Source organism: Triplophysa dalaica, chromosome 7 (assembly GCF_015846415.1).
Source record: "Triplophysa dalaica isolate WHDGS20190420 chromosome 7, ASM1584641v1, whole genome shotgun sequence".
NCBI classification, from domain to species: Eukaryota; Metazoa; Chordata; class Actinopteri; order Cypriniformes; family Nemacheilidae; genus Triplophysa; species Triplophysa dalaica.
Window position 1 is genome coordinate 15,071,950 of NC_079548.1, and position 19,406 is coordinate 15,091,355.

General features: G+C 38.9%; 1 protein-coding gene across 1 annotated transcript; it reads right to left on the minus strand.

Annotated features, from left to right (window-relative positions):
• Positions 1–32: 32 nt before the first annotated feature.
• Positions 33–18,523, minus strand: abcc6b.2 (ATP-binding cassette, sub-family C (CFTR/MRP), member 6b, tandem duplicate 2). Its single transcript, XM_056752106.1, has 31 exons — positions 18,233–18,523; positions 14,723–14,900; positions 14,347–14,471; positions 13,872–14,009; positions 10,612–10,737; positions 10,212–10,273; positions 9,987–10,118; positions 9,643–9,849; positions 8,587–8,764; positions 8,333–8,494; positions 8,134–8,226; positions 7,585–7,788; positions 7,337–7,483; positions 7,141–7,228; positions 5,789–5,858; positions 5,581–5,707; positions 5,328–5,504; positions 5,034–5,201; positions 4,763–4,946; positions 4,615–4,687; positions 4,378–4,495; positions 3,940–4,147; positions 3,535–3,845; positions 3,242–3,441; positions 2,744–2,870; positions 2,021–2,122; positions 1,779–1,925; positions 1,544–1,702; positions 1,282–1,448; positions 991–1,185; positions 33–786 (listed from the first exon to the last, which is right to left on the minus strand). Exons 1-31 carry the CDS (start codon positions 18,272–18,274, stop codon positions 678–680), a joined length of 4,524 nt encoding a protein of 1,507 aa, XP_056608084.1. The 5' UTR covers positions 18,275–18,523; the 3' UTR covers positions 33–677.
• Positions 18,524–19,406: the final 883 nt, after the last annotated feature.

Here is a 19,406-nt window from a genome sequence, read left to right on the forward strand (position 1 = left end):
TTGTTTGTTTTTTGCTCAAAGACAAGTAGAAATTATTTTTTTGTATCAATACTTTATTATTTATTTTACTGAAAATGTCCAACAAATAAAAGGAAATTTTCAAGTCTGACAGTCACGCACGACATGTGCACAGAAGCATGTTATAAATATTTAAAACATGCATTATACATTACAAAATACTTAAATACTGATATAAAATTTAGGCTAGAAAACCTGACATTTTCTGAATCATACTGTAGCTTTTTCGTTTAAAAAATGTGATAACCTAAACCACACCTTTCGTAGTAAAATGTTCAGACATTTTAACTGTAACGATAGCATTAACAGGTCGCTAATTCTAACAGTCAAAGCTTCACTTCACCAAAGTTGAGTTGAACGTGGATGAGCACAGTCTCTGACCATCTGATGTGTGCACAATCTTCAGCCATTCAATAACTTTTTGGTAAGTTAACGTTACAAGTTTTTACATTCTGTTGCACCTCAGACGTCTGTGGTATATAATACAGAAACGCTGTAAATCATCACTTCTGTACATGGCAAATCCTTTTCATCCTAATGGAGGCCATGCCATATTGTAACTTCTGTGGTGAAAAGGCTGTATGCTGTATTCTGCTCCACAATTCTTTATTTTTCTCGATAAGCTGAGAGGATTTCTGATGTTGTTCACTTCAGGGCTTTCACATTAGTCCAGCCTCCCGACACATTCCATAAAACTGACCACGTTGAGAGATTAGATTGGATGGAGTGTCCATTTCTGTGATGTAACCTCTGTCCATCACGATCACCCTGTAGAAACAGTTAAATGGTAATGTGGTGGACTGTTGACACTTTTGCTCGTTTTGTTTTTATTGCAAATAATCTATAAATATTCTAAAAACCCGAAAGCAAAGAACTGTGGAAATTTTTAACTGGGTTACACGTGCACGTTCATAATATTTATCAAACATTAGCGTGTTATAAATATCCCCACATGTGCTCTGTTTGTTTTACCTAGTGTAGTCCATGACGGTGTTGAGGCGATGTGCGATGGTCAGAACAGTGCAGTCCTCAAACTGAGTTCTGATGGTGGATTGAATCAGATTGTCCGTCTCCAGGTCCACAGCTGCTGTGGCTTCATCCAAAACCAGAATCTTGGTCTTCCTAAGAAGAGCTCGAGCCAGACAAACCAGCTGCCTCTGACCCAAACTGAAACAGAACATACAGTCAAAAAGCATCAGGACAGATCTTACTGGAATCAAATTTTCATCAATGAGAAGAACAGTGTGAAACTGAATCTGGTACCTGAGGTTTTCTCCACCCTCTGAACACTCGTGGTTTAGCTTGTCGGGCAGCCCCGACACAAAGTTCTTGAGATGTGCAAGTTCCAGGGCTCTCCACACCTCCTCATCTGTGTAACAATCAAACGGGTCCAGATTCATACGCAGGGAACCTGAGAACAGCACTGGGTCCTGGTCGAAAAAGAAGAGGTTGAAGGTCTTTAAGGAAGCAAAATGTATTAATTTAGTTTCAAATACATTTGGTTAAATGTGAACATGTGCTGTACCTGTGGAATGATGGTGATACGAGACCTCAGTTCATGCAAGCTGATCTCTGCAATATTTAACCCGTCTATGAAGATCTTTCCCTTTGCTGCTTCAAGGATCCGGAAGATTCCTAGAGCAAGAGATGACTTTCCAGCACCCGTTCTTCCCACAATTCCAACCTGCATGGATAAAATAAATGACTTAGTACTTCGTAAAAAATCTAAGCTTTCAGTTTCACTTGCCATTGATATTAACCTTCTCTTTCTCATTAACTCCGAGAGTGATTTCTTTCAAGGCCCATTCAAGACCCCTGCGGTACTGAAGTCCATATTGCTTGAACTCAATGGATCCGGTTCTGGGCCAACCTTGAGGCAGTTGACTGTCCTCTAATGTCCATGGTGCCTGTGTGCAACCAAACACAAACAAAACAAGCTCAAGAATGGATATAAATATATGCTTTGATTACTATCTGTTAAAAAAATTCAGAGAATGGTTACCTCTTTTGGAGTTTCAGCATATTCCTTTACTCTCTCAAAAGAGACTATGTTGGTTTCTACATCTGTCCACGCCCTCACAATCCAGCTCAGGATTCCAGTTACCTGTAATGTAGTTTTTATTGAGAAATCTGCAGTATACATGCCCTGAACAGATTCCTTTAACGAGTACATAACATGAGATCATGAAAATGACATTTCATTCAGTGTATAATGTTGCCGTGTTTGAAAGTAAGCAGCCTGCCAAGTTGTAGATCCGAAGGTGAATGAATAACAAAGTTATTGGCTTTGAAAAAAGGAGTCGACTCTGAATCATGAAACGAGTCGTCCCTAGTCCGATTCGCGAACAGCTGCTGATTAACATCACTACATATAGTCCCCGCCTACGTTTTGCTAGGACTGCCTGCGAAAACTTCACTCGTCTCCCACAAACACTGTAGCTTGTGAGCCTCATTCGCAGTAGACCAATTACAGCAGACTAGACCATCTGACCAACCACATCAGACTAGGCTAGCGGAAAGTAGGGGATTAGACGGATGAATTGTGGAACAAATCATTTCAAGAGTCAGTCAAGAAGTAAGGTAAGAATAACTGCCTATTATTACAAAAAAAAGTGTTTTTACACCTTCTACGTACATTAACTTGTTGTTGGACACTCCATAAACCACAGAAGGACCTTAAAATTCCCTAGTTATGTAGACTTTAAGAATTTATAAAGATTCTTACCTGGAGAGAATGGGACACAGCGAGACCCACAATTCCAGGGCTTATAGTCGCTCTTCCCATGACGGAAAGGATGGCTGCAGCAAGGACTAGCAAATTACCCAGGAACTCAAGATTCACCGCCAGCCACCTATTGAAAGCCAACCAAAAACTATGTAGGTATGCCTATTGAAAGTATAAAACTGTGAATATGATTGCTCTGTTCAAAGCAGTCTAAGCTGAGTCTTACTCTGAGCCACTAAAGCCATAGTTTAACAAATAATTAAAACAATTCTTGTTATTTTCTTACCCTCATTCATTCTGAACCTGTATGACTTTCTTTCTACTGCAGAACATAAAGAAGATATTTTGAAGAATGTTGGTAATCAAACAACACTGACCCCTATTGACTTCCATTATATGAACCCAAAACCCCTGAGACATTTGTCAAAATATCATCTTTTGTGTTCAACAGAAAAAAAAAGAGTCATATCCGTTAAGCTATATCCCTTTAGAATTTACCTGGTGGCCACGAATCTTGGGAAGTAGGAAGTTTGGTTGTGGTCAACTCGATTGTTAGCCAATAGGATGAACCTGGGCTGTTCTCCAAATGCACGGATCACACTGGCTCCTTGGACAGTCTCATTGAAGTGAGTGTAGATGGGTGAACGACTCACAGACTCAAGTCTACGCAATTGGCAAGATGTGGCCACGTAGAAGCTCTGAAAGCACACAATGAGACAATAAAGCAGAATTCAAATAGATATGTAAGGGTTGTATGAATCATGCCTGTTGAATGATTTGTAGTGAAATACCTGAACAAAGGCATAAAGTAGAGTCAGTGGTAATATGATCAATCCTGCAAAAGGAGTTGCCAACAGTACGATAATGCAAACCTCCACTAGTTTGAACACATAGCCCAACATCATCTTCAGACCATCGGGGATCATGCAGTCAATGGCATCTATCTCTTTGGAGAAGCGGTTGAGAAGGTTGCCGCTGGGTGTGCTCTCAAAGAAGGACATGGGCGAGTGAAGCACATTGTTGAGAAGGTCCAAGTGAAGATGGCGGGACGCAATTATTCCTCCGAGTGAAATAGCCACGGTGGTTCCAAAAAACCCAATTGCTGCAATACCAGTTAGACAATACTAATGATCAGAAGAACGAACATCAGACAAATCACAAAAAAAAAAACATTTGAGCCATAAGGGATCTCCAACCTTGTGCAAAGCCAAGCGCTCCAAACACACCAAGCTTCAGATCCGTGTCCACTTGCGTTCCATTTACAACTGGGTCATCCGCCCACAAGCTCAGCCAGTAGTTGTAGGCCAGCGAGGCGGCTTGCTGGAATGCGTAGAGGAAGATTATGGGAATGATGAGAGCCAGACCGATGGTCCTGAAATACTCCACATACAACTCCAGCTTCACCTGTGTGACCAAGATAAAAGAGCAAAGAAGCGGCATTTGGATGATTCAGTGTTTGCTAAGATTATATTATGGTGCACAATGGAATTCAAAAGCCTGTAATCATGGGATACAATTACATTTCTGTGGTGGCAGGAGAGTATAAACTTTGGTGTAACGTTATATATTTGAAGGTATATTTTCAATGTTCTTTCATTGTTTGCAAAGTCTATTGACGCAGGTTTGAAACTTACACGGCCTGTATGAGCTTTGTCAGCCTGGGTGAGTCTCCCAATTTCCTCCTGGTCCTGCTCTTCTTCTGTGTCAGATATGATCTCCATGGTTTGTATATTTGCACTTCCCATATCTCCACTTCAGATAGAATTAAAATAGTCAGGAATGTTAATCTGTGCTCCTCGGTTGTGCAAAAAATACTGCAAATCACCCTTGAAAGGCTTAATTGATGTGTAAAACATCTTGGTTACTTATACCTGATGAGTTGCTCTTGGGAGAAATCAATAGGGAAGTCTGTAATACTGAGACGAGAGACAGATTTCCTGCTTCCTGAAACAAGGTGAATTTGTGTTTTGAATTTGTGAACTTAGCTTTAGGAACTTGTGGACTGATTTTTTATTTCACCTCTGGAGGGGGCGTTCTCCTTGCGTTCACTAACAGCAAAAGCTTTAACAAAGTCAGCAAATGCATTTTCCCTGCTCAGAAGCTCAGAATAGGAGCCCATCTCTGTGATCACTCCATCCACCATCACTAGGATCAGGTCTGCCTGTGGCAGGAAGTTCAGCCCGTGTGTCACCAGAATACGTGTCTGGTGAGTATCATGAAACAAGCAACGTTTACCACAAATACTGTTATATACTAATGCTTTATTACAAATTTATGAACTATAAAATACCTTATTTTTAAGAACTCCCTTAGGTCCAATGACTTTTTCGAAGATGTGCTGACCCACATGTGCATCCACGGCTGACAGAGGATCATCCAGGAGATAGACATCAGCTTTTACGTACAAGGCACGTGCTAGACTCACTCTCTGTTTCTGACCTCCGGACAGATTCAGTCCCTGTGAACAGCATTTATGCTATTAAAAAACGAAACTATACGATCTTGCACTTTGTAGAATCTAAAGTGACAGCATCTATTATGTCTATGCTATATAACCACTGAACGCCATATTGAGGAATCTTACTTTCTCTCCAATCTCTGTGGCATCTCTTGCAGGTAGGATCTCTAGGTCTGGTAGAAGAGCACACGCCTCCAATACGTTCTGGTACCAGTTGTGTATTCTCTCCCGTCCAAACAAAATGTTGTCTTTGAGAGTGGCATTCTGGATCCAGGCCTGCTGAGGCACGTAAGCCACAGAACCCTAAAAACAAAGCAAGCAAAATTAAATGTGGAACTTATGCGAGTGATGCCAGTGTTTGTTTAAATAATGTTCATACTTGAACCGTAACATGGCCGCTGTTCTTTTCCATCTCTCCTAGCATTGCAGACAGAAGAGAAGATTTTCCACTGCCCACATGTCCCACCACAGCCACCAGAGAGCCATGCTGCACTTTCACATTGATCCTGGAGAAATGATCACACATGGACAGTTAAGCATCTTCAAACACTAATCTTTTGAAGAGAGTGAAAATTCAATCCACTCACTTTTTGAGGCATGGTAGGCCATCTTTTGACCAGCTGAAGGTGCCGTTATTGATAGCAACACTATCGACATCTGAGGAAAAGCAAAAATATTAGTGGACACAGTATACATTTACATTTTTTGTGTTTTAAGGTTGCACTACATTGTTATATTTTAGTTTATACATTATAATTTTTATCTATAAGATACAATTAAAAACACAAGACATACATAGTCCTCACTTTAGATGAGCTCACAAAAAATAGTTATCTAACAACTAGCAAATGTTTTATAACTACCTTATTTAATCATGAATTACAGAAGGAATGTGTGTTAAAAAAGCATTTATTAACAAATTAATTAACTGTTACTATATGCCAGAATAATAAGATGCATAAATGTGCATTCAAAGAGTTTATTAATCATTTACTTACACTTTCTAAATGATCTCATGAACCACTGACAACTCATAACTAACTGGTTTGTAAGTAATCTAATCCTTAATTTAGAAATGATGAATTCATCCTTAATAAAGTTTGAAAATTTGATTATTAAGCATATTAAATACATGCTTATAAATCAAGAACAAAGCATTTATAGCTGTATTTATAAACTGCTTACTAATGTCTATTAATGTGGGGCCAATGCTTCATAAATGATTAATTAACTATGTACTGATGCTTAACTAATGATTCATAGCGTGCAGTTATTATAAAGTGTTACCAATAAATGAGAAACTATTTTATTGAAAAGTCAAAGGATACTATTTTTGTTCTTCTTTTGTGAGGGTGAGTAAATGATGACAGCATTTTTGGGTGATCTATCACTTTCACTGCATTTACTAATGTTAAGAAATACAACTTTGTTGTAAAGTGTTACCATTATCTAATATTTAGACGATGAAAAACAAAAGCATTCTTTATCTCTTTGACCTCCAATAAAAACTATTTTTTTCTTTTTAATAAATCTATTTAACAAAAAAACTTAGAAGAAGGAAATGTGGAAAATGTTATACAAATATAATTACAGCTTCAAAGCTGAAAATCCCCTTTCACTGACCGCCGCATGAAGTCATCAGTACACATTTCACCCGCTGCCAACACCCACCTCATGCACACACTACTTCCTTGTCCTTTGTGCTGAATAACAGCCTTTAAATGAACCTAATGAAGGCTTGAGCAAAATGACTCATCTCACAGTGAAACTGCAAGAATATTCCTAAAAATGAATTTTCTTATGGCTTCCTGCGTAAGGATTCCACCATCTTAATAAAGGCAAAAAATACATTTTATAGCTTTATAGCAAATACCATGTACAGCAATGTTTGCCATCTGTGGCTTATAAAGTTTGAAAACAATGAAGTTAATTCTCTCACCAGGGCTGTAAGGAATCCTCTCCACATTACCCTCCTTCAGCTCATCCTGACAGAGAAACGTCCCCAGACGTTTGAGAGAAACTAATGCCTTGACAACAACAAAACCAAGACAAACAGCATATTTTAAGATCAAATTTAAAAAAGAAGGACAGATTTGATGTTTGGAAGTGGTGTGTTCTGCTGTTGTCTAGCTCACCTGCATGCTGGTGCTCATTGCAAAGGGAAGTTGACTGAGAGGAGTTTTCAGAATATTGATGAGGGCCATGGACACAAAAACCTTCTGAGCATCCAGAACGTGTTTATCATCTATCAGCACATACACTCCAAACATGGTGAATGCAATCTTAAAACAAGTAAAAAGTAATGAGTCTCTTGAATGGAAGCCATGAATATAATGAATAAAAATACTGTAATTATATGGTCAGAAATCTTTCTGGAATCTACCAAGAAGGTGGAGGAGTTGAAGGAGGCAGCAGATATGGAGTACAGGATCTGAGATTTCTTCAGAGCGTTGAGCTCTTTCTCTCTATAGCCGAGAACACGTTCTCTGAAGGCATTCTCCCAGGCATAAAACTTCAGGATCTTTATTCCGCTCAAGATCTCATTCATCAGCTTGATCCGTCCATCCATGTACTTCATCTGGACCTCCTGAGACCAGCAAACGCAAAAGAACATTCAGTTACAAAGACATGATCATCAGCAAACTCAAAACACATTCATGCTACTCATGTAAACCATGTGAGCTATGGGCAAGCTTGAATTCTTTGTACGTTTGATCAAAGCAAATGAAGACGATTTTCTTTTATATGAAACTCTTTGTGATTGTTTTACCATGTCCAAAACCATCAAAGAAACCCACAGACAGTCCACATGGTCACTTTCTCTTCGATAATTTAAACCAGCTGAAGACATGAGGCTAGTTCTGGGACACCGCTTCCCTCAGTCGTACAAACACACTCAAACATCATCTGTTTTAATCTGAACGGAGGATACCTGGAGCTTGCTCCTCATTTTGACGATGAACCCGTTCAAAGGAAAGATGAGAATCACTGTGGCAATGCCTGCCAGGGCAGATGGTCCCAGACGCTGCGCAGAGACGAGAGATTTAAATATGTAATAAGTTTTACCTTTATAGGGTATAAACATGTCGTAAACTGGTCCATTATCATTTCTGAAGGCATCTGTGGCTCACCTGCCATAGGAAGAAAAGACACAAGGCGATTTCAATCGGGGCAACCCAAACTGCATTGAAGTACACCACGAAATCCATCAGTTTCTGGGTGTCGGCAGAAACCAGGTTCACAATCTCACCCACTGTACATGTTCTACGGGCCTCGCTGTTGATGACCAGAGACTGAGGAGATCAGAAGGAATGAAAGAGATTTTAGGTGCCATTGTGGAATGTAAGTATCCTATCATATGCTAATGAAAAGAGTTCATTCTTGCCTTCCTGTATACTAGGCCCATAACTGCGGTTTTAACCCTCATTCCCACTGTGAAGCAGGAATACATGTACTGATGGTTGAAAAGGGACTGAAGACAAGACAACAGGAACAGCATAAAAGCAAAGAGGTAACCCTTCCACAAGGGGGCGTCTTCATCCCTAACAAAGCCAAGCAGAAGACTGGGGAAGAGAAAATACATCATGAATTTACATAAACACCCTCTATACATTTTTCTCATTGTATGACTTAAAATATAACAAAACAACAGCAACAATGTTATTTGACTGACAATCCCTATGGGTCTACTTTGACCTGATGTTTCCAACTCTATCTATAGCTCATAACTCATTATTTTAAACGACATGGATCTACGTTTCACAGAGCGTACGTTCACTCTTAAGGGGCTGATTTGATGGCGGTGAATCTAAAATTCCTGTGGCCTACATTCAGTGGTAATGGAGCTGTGAGTCCACCATAGAGTTCTTGGCTAGTTTTATACCAGACAGAGATTCAACTCCAGTTTCTGTGACTTTTCAAAGCTAGCACGTGCACAAAGAATACAATGCTGCAGGCAATCTCCTAAGTAATGTGGGACAAAACAGTGGCAATGTGTGGCTGTACCACAGCAGAATATGCTGTAATTTATCTATTCAATACAGAGAATAGGTCAAGAGGTTCATAGATATGGTTAAGGATATTCTTATGGACAAACCTCTGTTTCTGTTTTAGTTGCACAACCATCTTATACTCCCGGCATCTTTTTAAAGAATGATCTTCTTTGTTAGCCTTGTGGTGCGTTATAATTTGGTCGTAAATCTGTCATCACGTTTCTCCACCGCTCTCCACACTTTCACATGCAGTGCCCCCAAAAATATCTTTAGGCAGACCTTAAAATCCATGAATGCCTTTGCATTTTACAGCCAAATATAAAACTGAGTGGGATTTGCTTTAAGACAAATAAAGCTCAAATAGACCAGGTTTCACAAGTGTGTTCATACTTTAAGTGCAAACCTTTGGGGTTTACAAGAATTTACACTTGCTGTATTTCATCTCTCACCTTAACACCTGTGGGATGGAGAACATGAAAGCATCTTGGATGACTAGACACAGAGTCCCTGTCAAAAAATAGGGGCCAAAGGTTTTGGCTAGTGTCCGAAGCAAACAGAACCCTGAGCTTTGTTCTTTATGGAGTTTTCTGAGCAACTGCGTCTGCTCACTTATCTTATAACCAAGAGCCTGAGCTGTGTTCAGAGAACACTCCTTCCTGTGTTTGAGAAGAAAATACAGCATTTTAAATACAATTTTAGTGTAAGGCACTGTTGAAGACAAAAGAAGATATTTGAGAGAATGTTTTTCTGCAGAAAGTATGACAAAATAGCATTGGCATGGCAGAAGACCTACTGCTGGAGTTTGGACCACTGCTTGGCCCATTCTTTCTCAAAATCATGGATGATTTTTTCAGATGTATCCTCTTCTCGTAGAGACCAGAGATCTTCGGCTTTTAAAGGGGAACGATAGCCTTTAACCACTAATCTGTGAAACATAAATATGTGTTAATTATTATCTTTGTGTTTTACTCTATGAACTTCTATGAAGGGGAAAATAGTTATTTTATTTTTATTTTACCTGCCATACCACCAAAACAGCAGTTTTGATAAGAAAGAAGCATCCTCAACTGGACAGAGGTTCTGATGGAAAGAGACATATGTTTATCCAATCGTGAATATGCTTCTCTGTTGCCCAAAAATCTATTAAAAACCTTTCTGTGCAGAGCTTTGCAGTAGCTCAGTGGTTAGAGCATGGCGCTAGCAACGCCAAGGTAATGGGTTCAAAACCAAATGCAATATAAGTTGCTTTGGGTAAAGCGTCTGCCAAATGCATAAATGTAATTTAGATGTGTTGCCAAATTTTGCTTTCAATTTTGAAAAGCATTAAAATTGCCTACATTTTTAGCATCTGTGTATTTATATATATATATACTGTATATAAAGAAAATTAAAATACAATGTGTATGATGATGTCACACCTTTACATAAAATGGCTTAAGAGTCTCTGGACGCCGATCAGCGAAACAGCTAAGGATGAGTTGAGTCAGCTGGAGGGAGAAGAACACGAAACACGCCACAAATCTCATCGCGTCTGTAGAGAAACCCTAAAAAACAATAATCAGTAGAATGTAGAACAGCAGTGTGACTAAGGAATACCATCGCTGTCCATCTGAAACCTTGTATGTGTAAATTCACTGTTTTTAAGGAAATGGAGAAGAAACTGTGCTCATTCAATGCTGTGTTGTCAAAGTTGACAAGCACTTTTTGACAAGCACTATTGGTTAGATATTTGCAAAATCCTGTGACAAACACAAAGGGTGACTATTAATAATGATGTATGGCAAAAAAATTAAAATAACAAAATCTCAGTTTTTATTATTGAGGTGAGCTTATTTATACTAACGAACAATAGAACCTTGTTTTGACAACACAAACATTTCAATAATAAAAAGATTAATACATGAACTGTGCCGCATGTTTCCAGTCTCCATCTTTATGGAAAGGACCAACCAAGCCAATGAGTGATACATGCACATTTGCCAGGGGTTTCCCATTGCCTACTGGCAGAGACATTTACCACAAACACTGCACAGTGTCTGTGGAACCAGAACCATATTTTCCCTATGGCATCAAAACTAATCCGAGATCAGCCTCCCACTTTGTCTCACCACAGGCCTGGAGGCTGATGTGGGGAGTGTCCACTTGGGGATATTCCCTGCTTTTCCTATCTTCCTTTCAAAGACCTCAACATATCGTAATAGCCTAAATGTGCCCTTAAACAAGGATGACACAACAAGCCTCCAGTATATTCCAAAATCATGGGAAAGAAAACTGGACCATTATGCATTTACATTTATGCCATTTATTATCAAACCTCTCATTTACGGCAACTAAAAGTAGAATGCTGGTGCATTCATTGGAAGCAAAAGAAACAAAAGAGAGAATATTTGGCCAAATAAATTTGCAATGCCTGTCACTCATACTCTGTTAGGACGGATATGTCTTTAGGGCCTGCTCACCACCCTGCCCTTGATCAAAACATGTTGTGAAATAGTATCAAGGTACAAGATGCGTGTGTTCCAGTCAATATGGGCCGAGGTCCAAAAAAGAAATAGCATCCTGGAGTTGTTATGAAAAGTTGATCTGTACATGGGTCATGGAGGGCATTCTTGTACACTTCCCACAGAAATGGTGTCAAATGGCCAAGCTTTGAGTGTGTGTAAACACAAGATTCATTTACTCACATGGACACACCACAATGTAGAATACATTGTGACTATTTCTCTGCCATACCACATGGTTTGGAGAAGCTTAAATTGGTCAGGGAACATAAAGTAAATTCCCACAATGTGGTGAAAGAGGACAAAGCTCCAGTTATTTTTCTGTTCCTGTTGGACCGGCTGCCCATTGACCAAGGGCTCAATTAGAGCACAACGTATCCTGCCGCGAACCAAGCTACGATGCCTATGTCAACGTACGGGCTTGTCTTCACTGTGCTGTGCAGGCTTCATTATCTCCCGTTTCGAAAGTCATCGGTTTATAAATGAATCGGATGTATTAGTTTATGATTCTTTCAGCCACAAGCCGGTTTGAAACTAGAAAGACTTTTTGCCACTTTCAGACGTTAGCCTTGTTTGAGGGATTTACTATACATTCCATATTTTAATGTGTAGTTCACTAAAAAAAATAAGAAATGTGTCCACCCTCATGGCATTTGAAGCCTGTGCTTGACTCTTTCTTCTGTGAAACACAAAGAAGATATTGAGAGAAATATCTCTGTGGATTTGGTTCCATACAATGGTAGTCTATGGAGGCCAATCTTGTTTAGCTACCAATGTTCTTTTGTGTTCTGCAGAAGAAGGTCTTATAAATGGTGAAAAAAATCATTTTGGGGCAAATTAATGATATTCAAAGGATTGCTTTTGTTTGCATAGTGTAAGGGCACATAACACAATTTAAAGAAAGAAACTAAACATCATAACGCTTCTCGATCTGAATAAGCGGGCATAAATGACTTGTGAGGCATGTCGCAATAGCCCATAGTTTTAAATATCGCCGCTTTCCTCAGAAAATCTCACATGTCAAAATTTGCGTACTGTGTCAAAAAAAAGTGGACAAGCACTCTTATATTGGTTAGATATTTGCAAGACCCGGTTACAAACATAAAGGGTGACTTATGATAACAATTTCTGTCAAAAAACTAAATCACGAAATATGGAGATACAATGTTTGTAGCGATATGCAGCTTCAGGTCACCAAATCATCAATAAGTAGTATACAAATGTGTTAGCATGTGTTATCTTTTATTGTATCTAATACTATTTTCCTGATTTCTTGTTCTTCTGCTGCTCATGTCTTGTTAGTGATGGACATTATTTGCTTTGTACAAAATGCATATAAAGTATGTAACATAATATGCATGTACCCAGTATGTCTTTACTAAAGTATCTCTCCATGTCCCTTTAAAATGTCAAGAAGTTGATTATTGTGTCTGGGTCAGGACACAGTAAAATAAGTATAATGTAAAACAGCCCAGCAGACGAGAGACGGGCAGACTGCGGAATCAAAGGCGTCCAAAGACGTACGTGGCTTCTCTTATCTGTCTGAAAAAGCACCAGTGGTGACTGTGACAGTACCCAGCAGCTCCAGACAGAGGGTATTGAGGGGTATGGGAGGGGGAAAGTGTCAGGCCATCCAGACATCAGTTTATATGGCTGTATTAACACTGTGAGGAGCACCATCTGTAAGCACTCTGTTTATTCAGACTCCCAGACAGAACACGGATAAATTTAGCTGGGAGTTAGTCCGGGTAGCATTCATTAGAAAAACCATAAGAGGTCTACGCTACACTTGTCTGAAGGGAGAATAACAGAGTATAAACTTTTTATAGGGCCAGGAAGTCAGAGAATATGCAAACATTTCAGAAATCCTCAAAATCTAATTATAATGATGTGAAATAAACAAGATACATTTCTAGATCACTAGTCAGAATTTGTGATATTAACTTCTGTCATTTTAGCTATGACATGAAATAATTTCTCATATATAACTCATATTGTATATAATCGTGTATAATATGTGCATTAAGAATGTTTAAATAAGGTTAGGTTAATTGTGATGCGTTTGACATGAATGTAATATGAATTCACAAAAACATGAAAATGTAAAAATTAGGAAGGGAAGTGTGAATAATAATCATTTTTTTTCCAACCGTTGGATTGTCTGACAATATACAGACCTGGTCTATGATGGCTTGTATATTGGCTCTGAGAGGCACCAGTGAACACACCACTGTCAGTGTCCAGAACAAGAATAGGAAAACAGAGGAACGACATCCCCGCACCCTCTCCAGGTGTATCACAAACACTGCCAGTATCTGAGCACACAGATCGCATCAGTCAACAATAATACAGAAAACTTCCATAATTCCACAATATGCTGGAGAATGTTCAGTCTGTGTCATAGATGTAAAATTATTGTTATAGTTATGCTGTTGGTTAGATCTTGCAATAAGAATTATGTCATTCACTACTGTTGACACTGTGTCTTCTGTGACCAGAGGTAAAAGTGGCTTATTTACTCTGATTCCTTAAGGAAACGTCTTGCCAGACGAGCTCTAACCGCAAAGAGATTTGTAAATTCAACCTTAAATATAACAGGTCATAAATCTGATCTAACACAACAGGTTTGTTTGTGGAGGTTTAAGACTTCACCATTGTAATACTGCGAATGATCGGGCTCAGGAGAAAGACCATATGATGTTCAATCTCTTTGTTCTTCTCCACCAACAGATAGACCAACTCCAAGAAACCAAAAGAAGCCAGACAAAGACCCAGACCATATAAGACACAAACACAGTCATTCTCTGCCTATTTGTGTTACTTTGCCTCAAAATACAGTGATTCTTTATGTATGGTCCCCTACATACCGATTTTTATTTTACTGTGTTCAAAGTGTTGTCTACATTTTAAATTCTTTCTGATTTACAGTAACACTTCAAAACACGTTTAACAAAGAGTCCCTCAGCTGATAGACCCCTTGTATAGGTCTGGTTACAAAGACTTTGTAATGAAAGACTAGTACAACTCACCATCTTGGCACAGCAAAGACTTGATATGGATATACGTCCATGGTCGTAGAATCTGAGGTACAAGCAGTAGAAAGGGGCACAAATCCACAGATAGAAACAGGGGAACCACACCAGTACCGTGTGCTGGAAGCATTGGGTGAGGTCTGGGTGTGCTGTATACCATGTGAGATTCCAGTCCTGCAATGACAATGTGAAATCATTTGCCCTCTAACATCTGGCTCAACCAAACCGCCTAAAGTTAACACTTTACAACCAGAAGACCCTGATTATTCACAAACTTTTGGGCTGTATTCACTCCCTGCACTTTAAGAGGTTTACATGAGGGGAAAAGCTTGTTCTACAGTTTGCTAGATTGTTCATTGATGTTCCCCACTGTTTGGCTCCCTGTATATGTGATTTATAACAGATGTCTTTGCAGGGCTGAGAAGTAACACTGAAGTGAAAGGTAAAGCTCCATAGCCTAATAAATCAATGTTACTATTCTGCACTTTTAAATACCTTCTCTACTTTCATAGCCATGTGTGTTTTTTTTTGTCTTTAATTATTAGTACATGACAGCAAAGACCTACACAAGTACATTCAGCCTTACAATACCTGGAGGCAGTGACGTACATGACATGTCATTTCAATTAACATTTGCAGATTTTGAGGAACCATACATTTTAGCCCATAAAACATTTGACCCTTTCTTAACCTTTAAGTTTGAAACTTAAGAGACAACATATTATGTGCACTACATAAAAACCTAGGAACCATTTCTGTTTACTGTATTTTCCAGATTAACTGCTAGTAACAGACTGATTTCTAAAGCAAATAGTGTGTTGAAATATTTACAGTCAATGAAATGTAAATAACAGGGAGTGTCTGAGTGTATGTATATAAGAAGGGTTGTACAGTATGTCACAATGCGAAGTCTGTAAGCAAACATGCGGTTCTTTGCATTTGATTACAACAACGCTGAATAAACCCAGTTTACAAACAGAAAAATATACCTTTCACAATCCATATATCAACTCTTCACTCTGCATCTGTCCTATTTTTTTGGAAGTTCTTTGATTTCTTAGATTTGATCTCTAAACACTGCTGTAGACTTATCATCTTTCCTTCTAAACTATCTTTGTACTGATGTGACCTTGTTGGGCTCTATTTTATGGCATGGTTATTTCAGCGATAGCGCAGCTCCGATAAATACTGCAAGCCGGTTGGAATGAGTCTTGTGGTATGGCACTATATAAGATGTGCACCTTTGGCAAGCAGTACAGTGGTTCTGTAGAGTGTGGAAACCATACACTGTGAGAAGAGCGGTGTTGGTTAAAGCCACAGATCTGTGAATGCTTGTCTGCTCATTTACAGAATACAGTTATTACCTGCTTGACAGATTTCTCTTTTATAGATCCTATTTGGCCTTATCATACATTTGGCTTTCAATTAAAACTATCAATAAGCAACATCCAGCAATCCAGTCACAAACTTTAGGATAGGTAGTATATTGTGTGTTCGAAAGGATGCCATGTTGAGCTTGGTTATGAAAGAGAAAGCGGTTCTCGTGTATGCAGCACTGTCAAACCTTTCCATATGGAGTTCAATGGATCCACGCTGCATCTGTGACTGTGTTTGCACTGGTCTAAACCCAACAGCACAGGAAGTGATTCAGGGTGGTGTTTGTATGTACTCTTTCCTGAACGTGTGGGAGTTCAGACTGCCGGTCAGCACAAATTATGTTTCATTTCGGGTGATGTTTGGGTTTATTTTAAGAAAGGACGATAGAGAACTTAACATTCATACAGGCAACTTGTAATGCACACATCTTCAGCCTTTTCTGTTTGGATTGACCAATGAAGGGATTATGACAATCGGCTTATTAAAATCTTCATAAAATGATTAGGTTATGCACGAGCAGTTGACTCAGTCATGTAAATCAGGTCACACAAAGTGACACCTAAATGGCAATAGCCAGTCGTCTACAGACGAGCTCCAATAGACATGAAGTTATAACCTTGATTCCATGCAACACTTTCCCTTCAAATCTATAAAATCCTGTCTACCATTTCAGAATCTTTGTATAATGATTTCATGTGTCACAGCTTTACATTATTCTGTCATTCTTTCAATTCAAAAGGGCCCATGATGTAATTTTAATTTACCATGTCCTATGAGTAAGCTATTTTATACAGTACCATACACTGAAAACACTAGAAAAGTTGTTTGTTATTGATTGAGTAAACTCATTCCCTTGATTTAAGTAAAGTGTCTCCAAAAACTTGCATTGAGTATAACTTGATACTCAAAAAGGTTAAGTTAAAAAATCACAAATTCTTTGTGTTACACAAGGTTCAGTGTGTAATTTTTGTTGGAGGCTCTTGAAAGACATGTAATATATATACATAAATATGTGTTCAGATGTGTATAAAGACCTTACATGATGAAGAGTTATGTTTTTATTACCTTAGAATGAGCAATTTTTATCTACATACACCGCAGGTCCCCTTATATGGAATTCAATATGTTGTTTCTACAGTAGCCCTAAACGGACAAACTGCTCCTAGTGCTGTGTCAGCCACCGTAGTGCTACGAATGAGAGGGGTGAAGTGAGCCATTGGTTGCAATTCGCAACCTCACCGCTAGATGCCACTAAAGTTCACACACTGGACCTTATGAATCATTTTGTGTTGATTTTGTGGTAAACAAACAGAGATGTGGTCAATAATGGATCGTCTTCTTTTTGGAATGTACAAAGTGTTCAGTGCACTTGAATTTTAAAGTGCACAGATTTCATAGAATAACAAGTTAAATGAACCAAATATTTTTAATTTATGCAACCGAAACCCATAATTTTTTGGTCATGATTACCTCATCTTTTTAGTACAAACAACATCAGTGCCTAAAGACCCTATGGGGTCACACTCATCAGTCAACAGATACAATGTACCTCCAATGACTTTCACTCAACATCATGCAAACCTGATTTTAAATGAACCTCTTATAGGCAAAAAAGCTAAATCTCTCATTTATTAACCTGTTTTTCAATACTGGAGATCTGTAGTCTGTAATCATTGATTCAGATATGGGCTAAAGTACAGTTTCATGTGTACAGCACTGTGCTTAGAATCACGTTGAGTAAAGAAATGTGTAAATGGTAGTGCCACAAATCAGCTGTCCAATGTCCATTGCATACAAATAAACCCCAGCAAAACATGTACCTATGGGATTACAGATCAGCAGGTACCTCCACTACATTTATCACAGGTTATGTGGGGGTAAACCATAAAAATAGGTTTGATACATTGAATGAATCATTGGGTGAGAAACCCGTGACTCACCCCTAATGGCTGTTATTGGCAAAAACAATGTTTATTTCCAGGAATAAAGGCCTTTAATAGGCATTACAATTTTTTTTATTTGTTTTCATTTATGTTGCAAACATGCAGTGTTTTTAAACAGCACTTTATGATATTTCATTGCAGTCCTGTACTGAATCTTATCCTCTATCATTTATCATTCAGACTCACCCAGAGAGGATCCAAGCCACTGAGACTGCAAAGGGTGTCCATCCAGGATCTTTCTGTTCCTGCACACGTCCTGCAGTAAAACCCTGCTCCTCAGTCCCAGCTGTGTAATACTCGCCGGTCTCTGTGTATCTGACAGTAGCTATATATGCGTTTCAGCCCCTTTTAGTGAGCCAGCCTCCTGCCTCGTGTTTCGTCTGAGAGCAGGTTTGTGTTACTGTCCTGTTTATGAGCCCTGGCCTGCCGGGTGGGTGGATGTTTAGTGCTGTGTAAAACTTATTTTCTCGCTCTGGTACACGAGGTACCACAGACACTCCCCTGAAAGAGATGATAGACCCTCAGTCATGGCCACACCCCGATTCTCCTTCAGGTCTTGCACTTGTCAACTGCCTCCACTCCACCCTCTAACCTTGAAAAGCTCTATTATGGCAAATGTTCTTTGTATTCTTTGAAAGCATAGATTTAGGAATATGAGTTACTTCGCTATGGAGGTGATGATCAACTCATTTGATGCTCAGATTTACTGTATGGTTGTTTTGTGTCTTGTGTTGTCTCCACCAGTACCTACCTGAGAGAAAGAGACTCAGATGATGTGAATTAGGGTCAGGCCAAGACAGAGACTTTTGTACAACTGCAGCTAGATACTCAGCAGGTATAAGAGCATCTGACAGCCTTATGAGGAATGCAGCATCTCAGTGTCCTGTATTTAAAAACAAGTGTGCATGTAAGTGCATGTGTAGAATTGATGTATTTCAAGCTTTAGAAAAATTATATCTGCATGGTCTAAAGATGTCCTTTTTATGTGTTGCTTTTTGTGGGTAAGGGTTCTTTCTATAACGCTAAAACAAAGTTATTATAGGTTTGTTTTCAGTTCTATTGGGATTGTTAATAGTTTGAATAAGCTTTTATTTTTTTCGATTTCATGCTGTTTTAACTCTGCTTAAGTGCTTTTGTCATTTTAAGGTTTATTTTTATATTGCGATTCTGTCAGTTTCGATAGATCCAACTATGAGATATGGCTTGTAGATCTAAACTTTGAGTCCAGTTTCACAAGATCTCTCTCCATCAGGAAGAAATTAAACCTGGAAATATCAACTCCGTTGTGAGTCAATCCTTTAACCCAACCACCAGGAAATATAGAGCTGAAGGGCAGAACATCAGGCAGGAGACGAAGTGA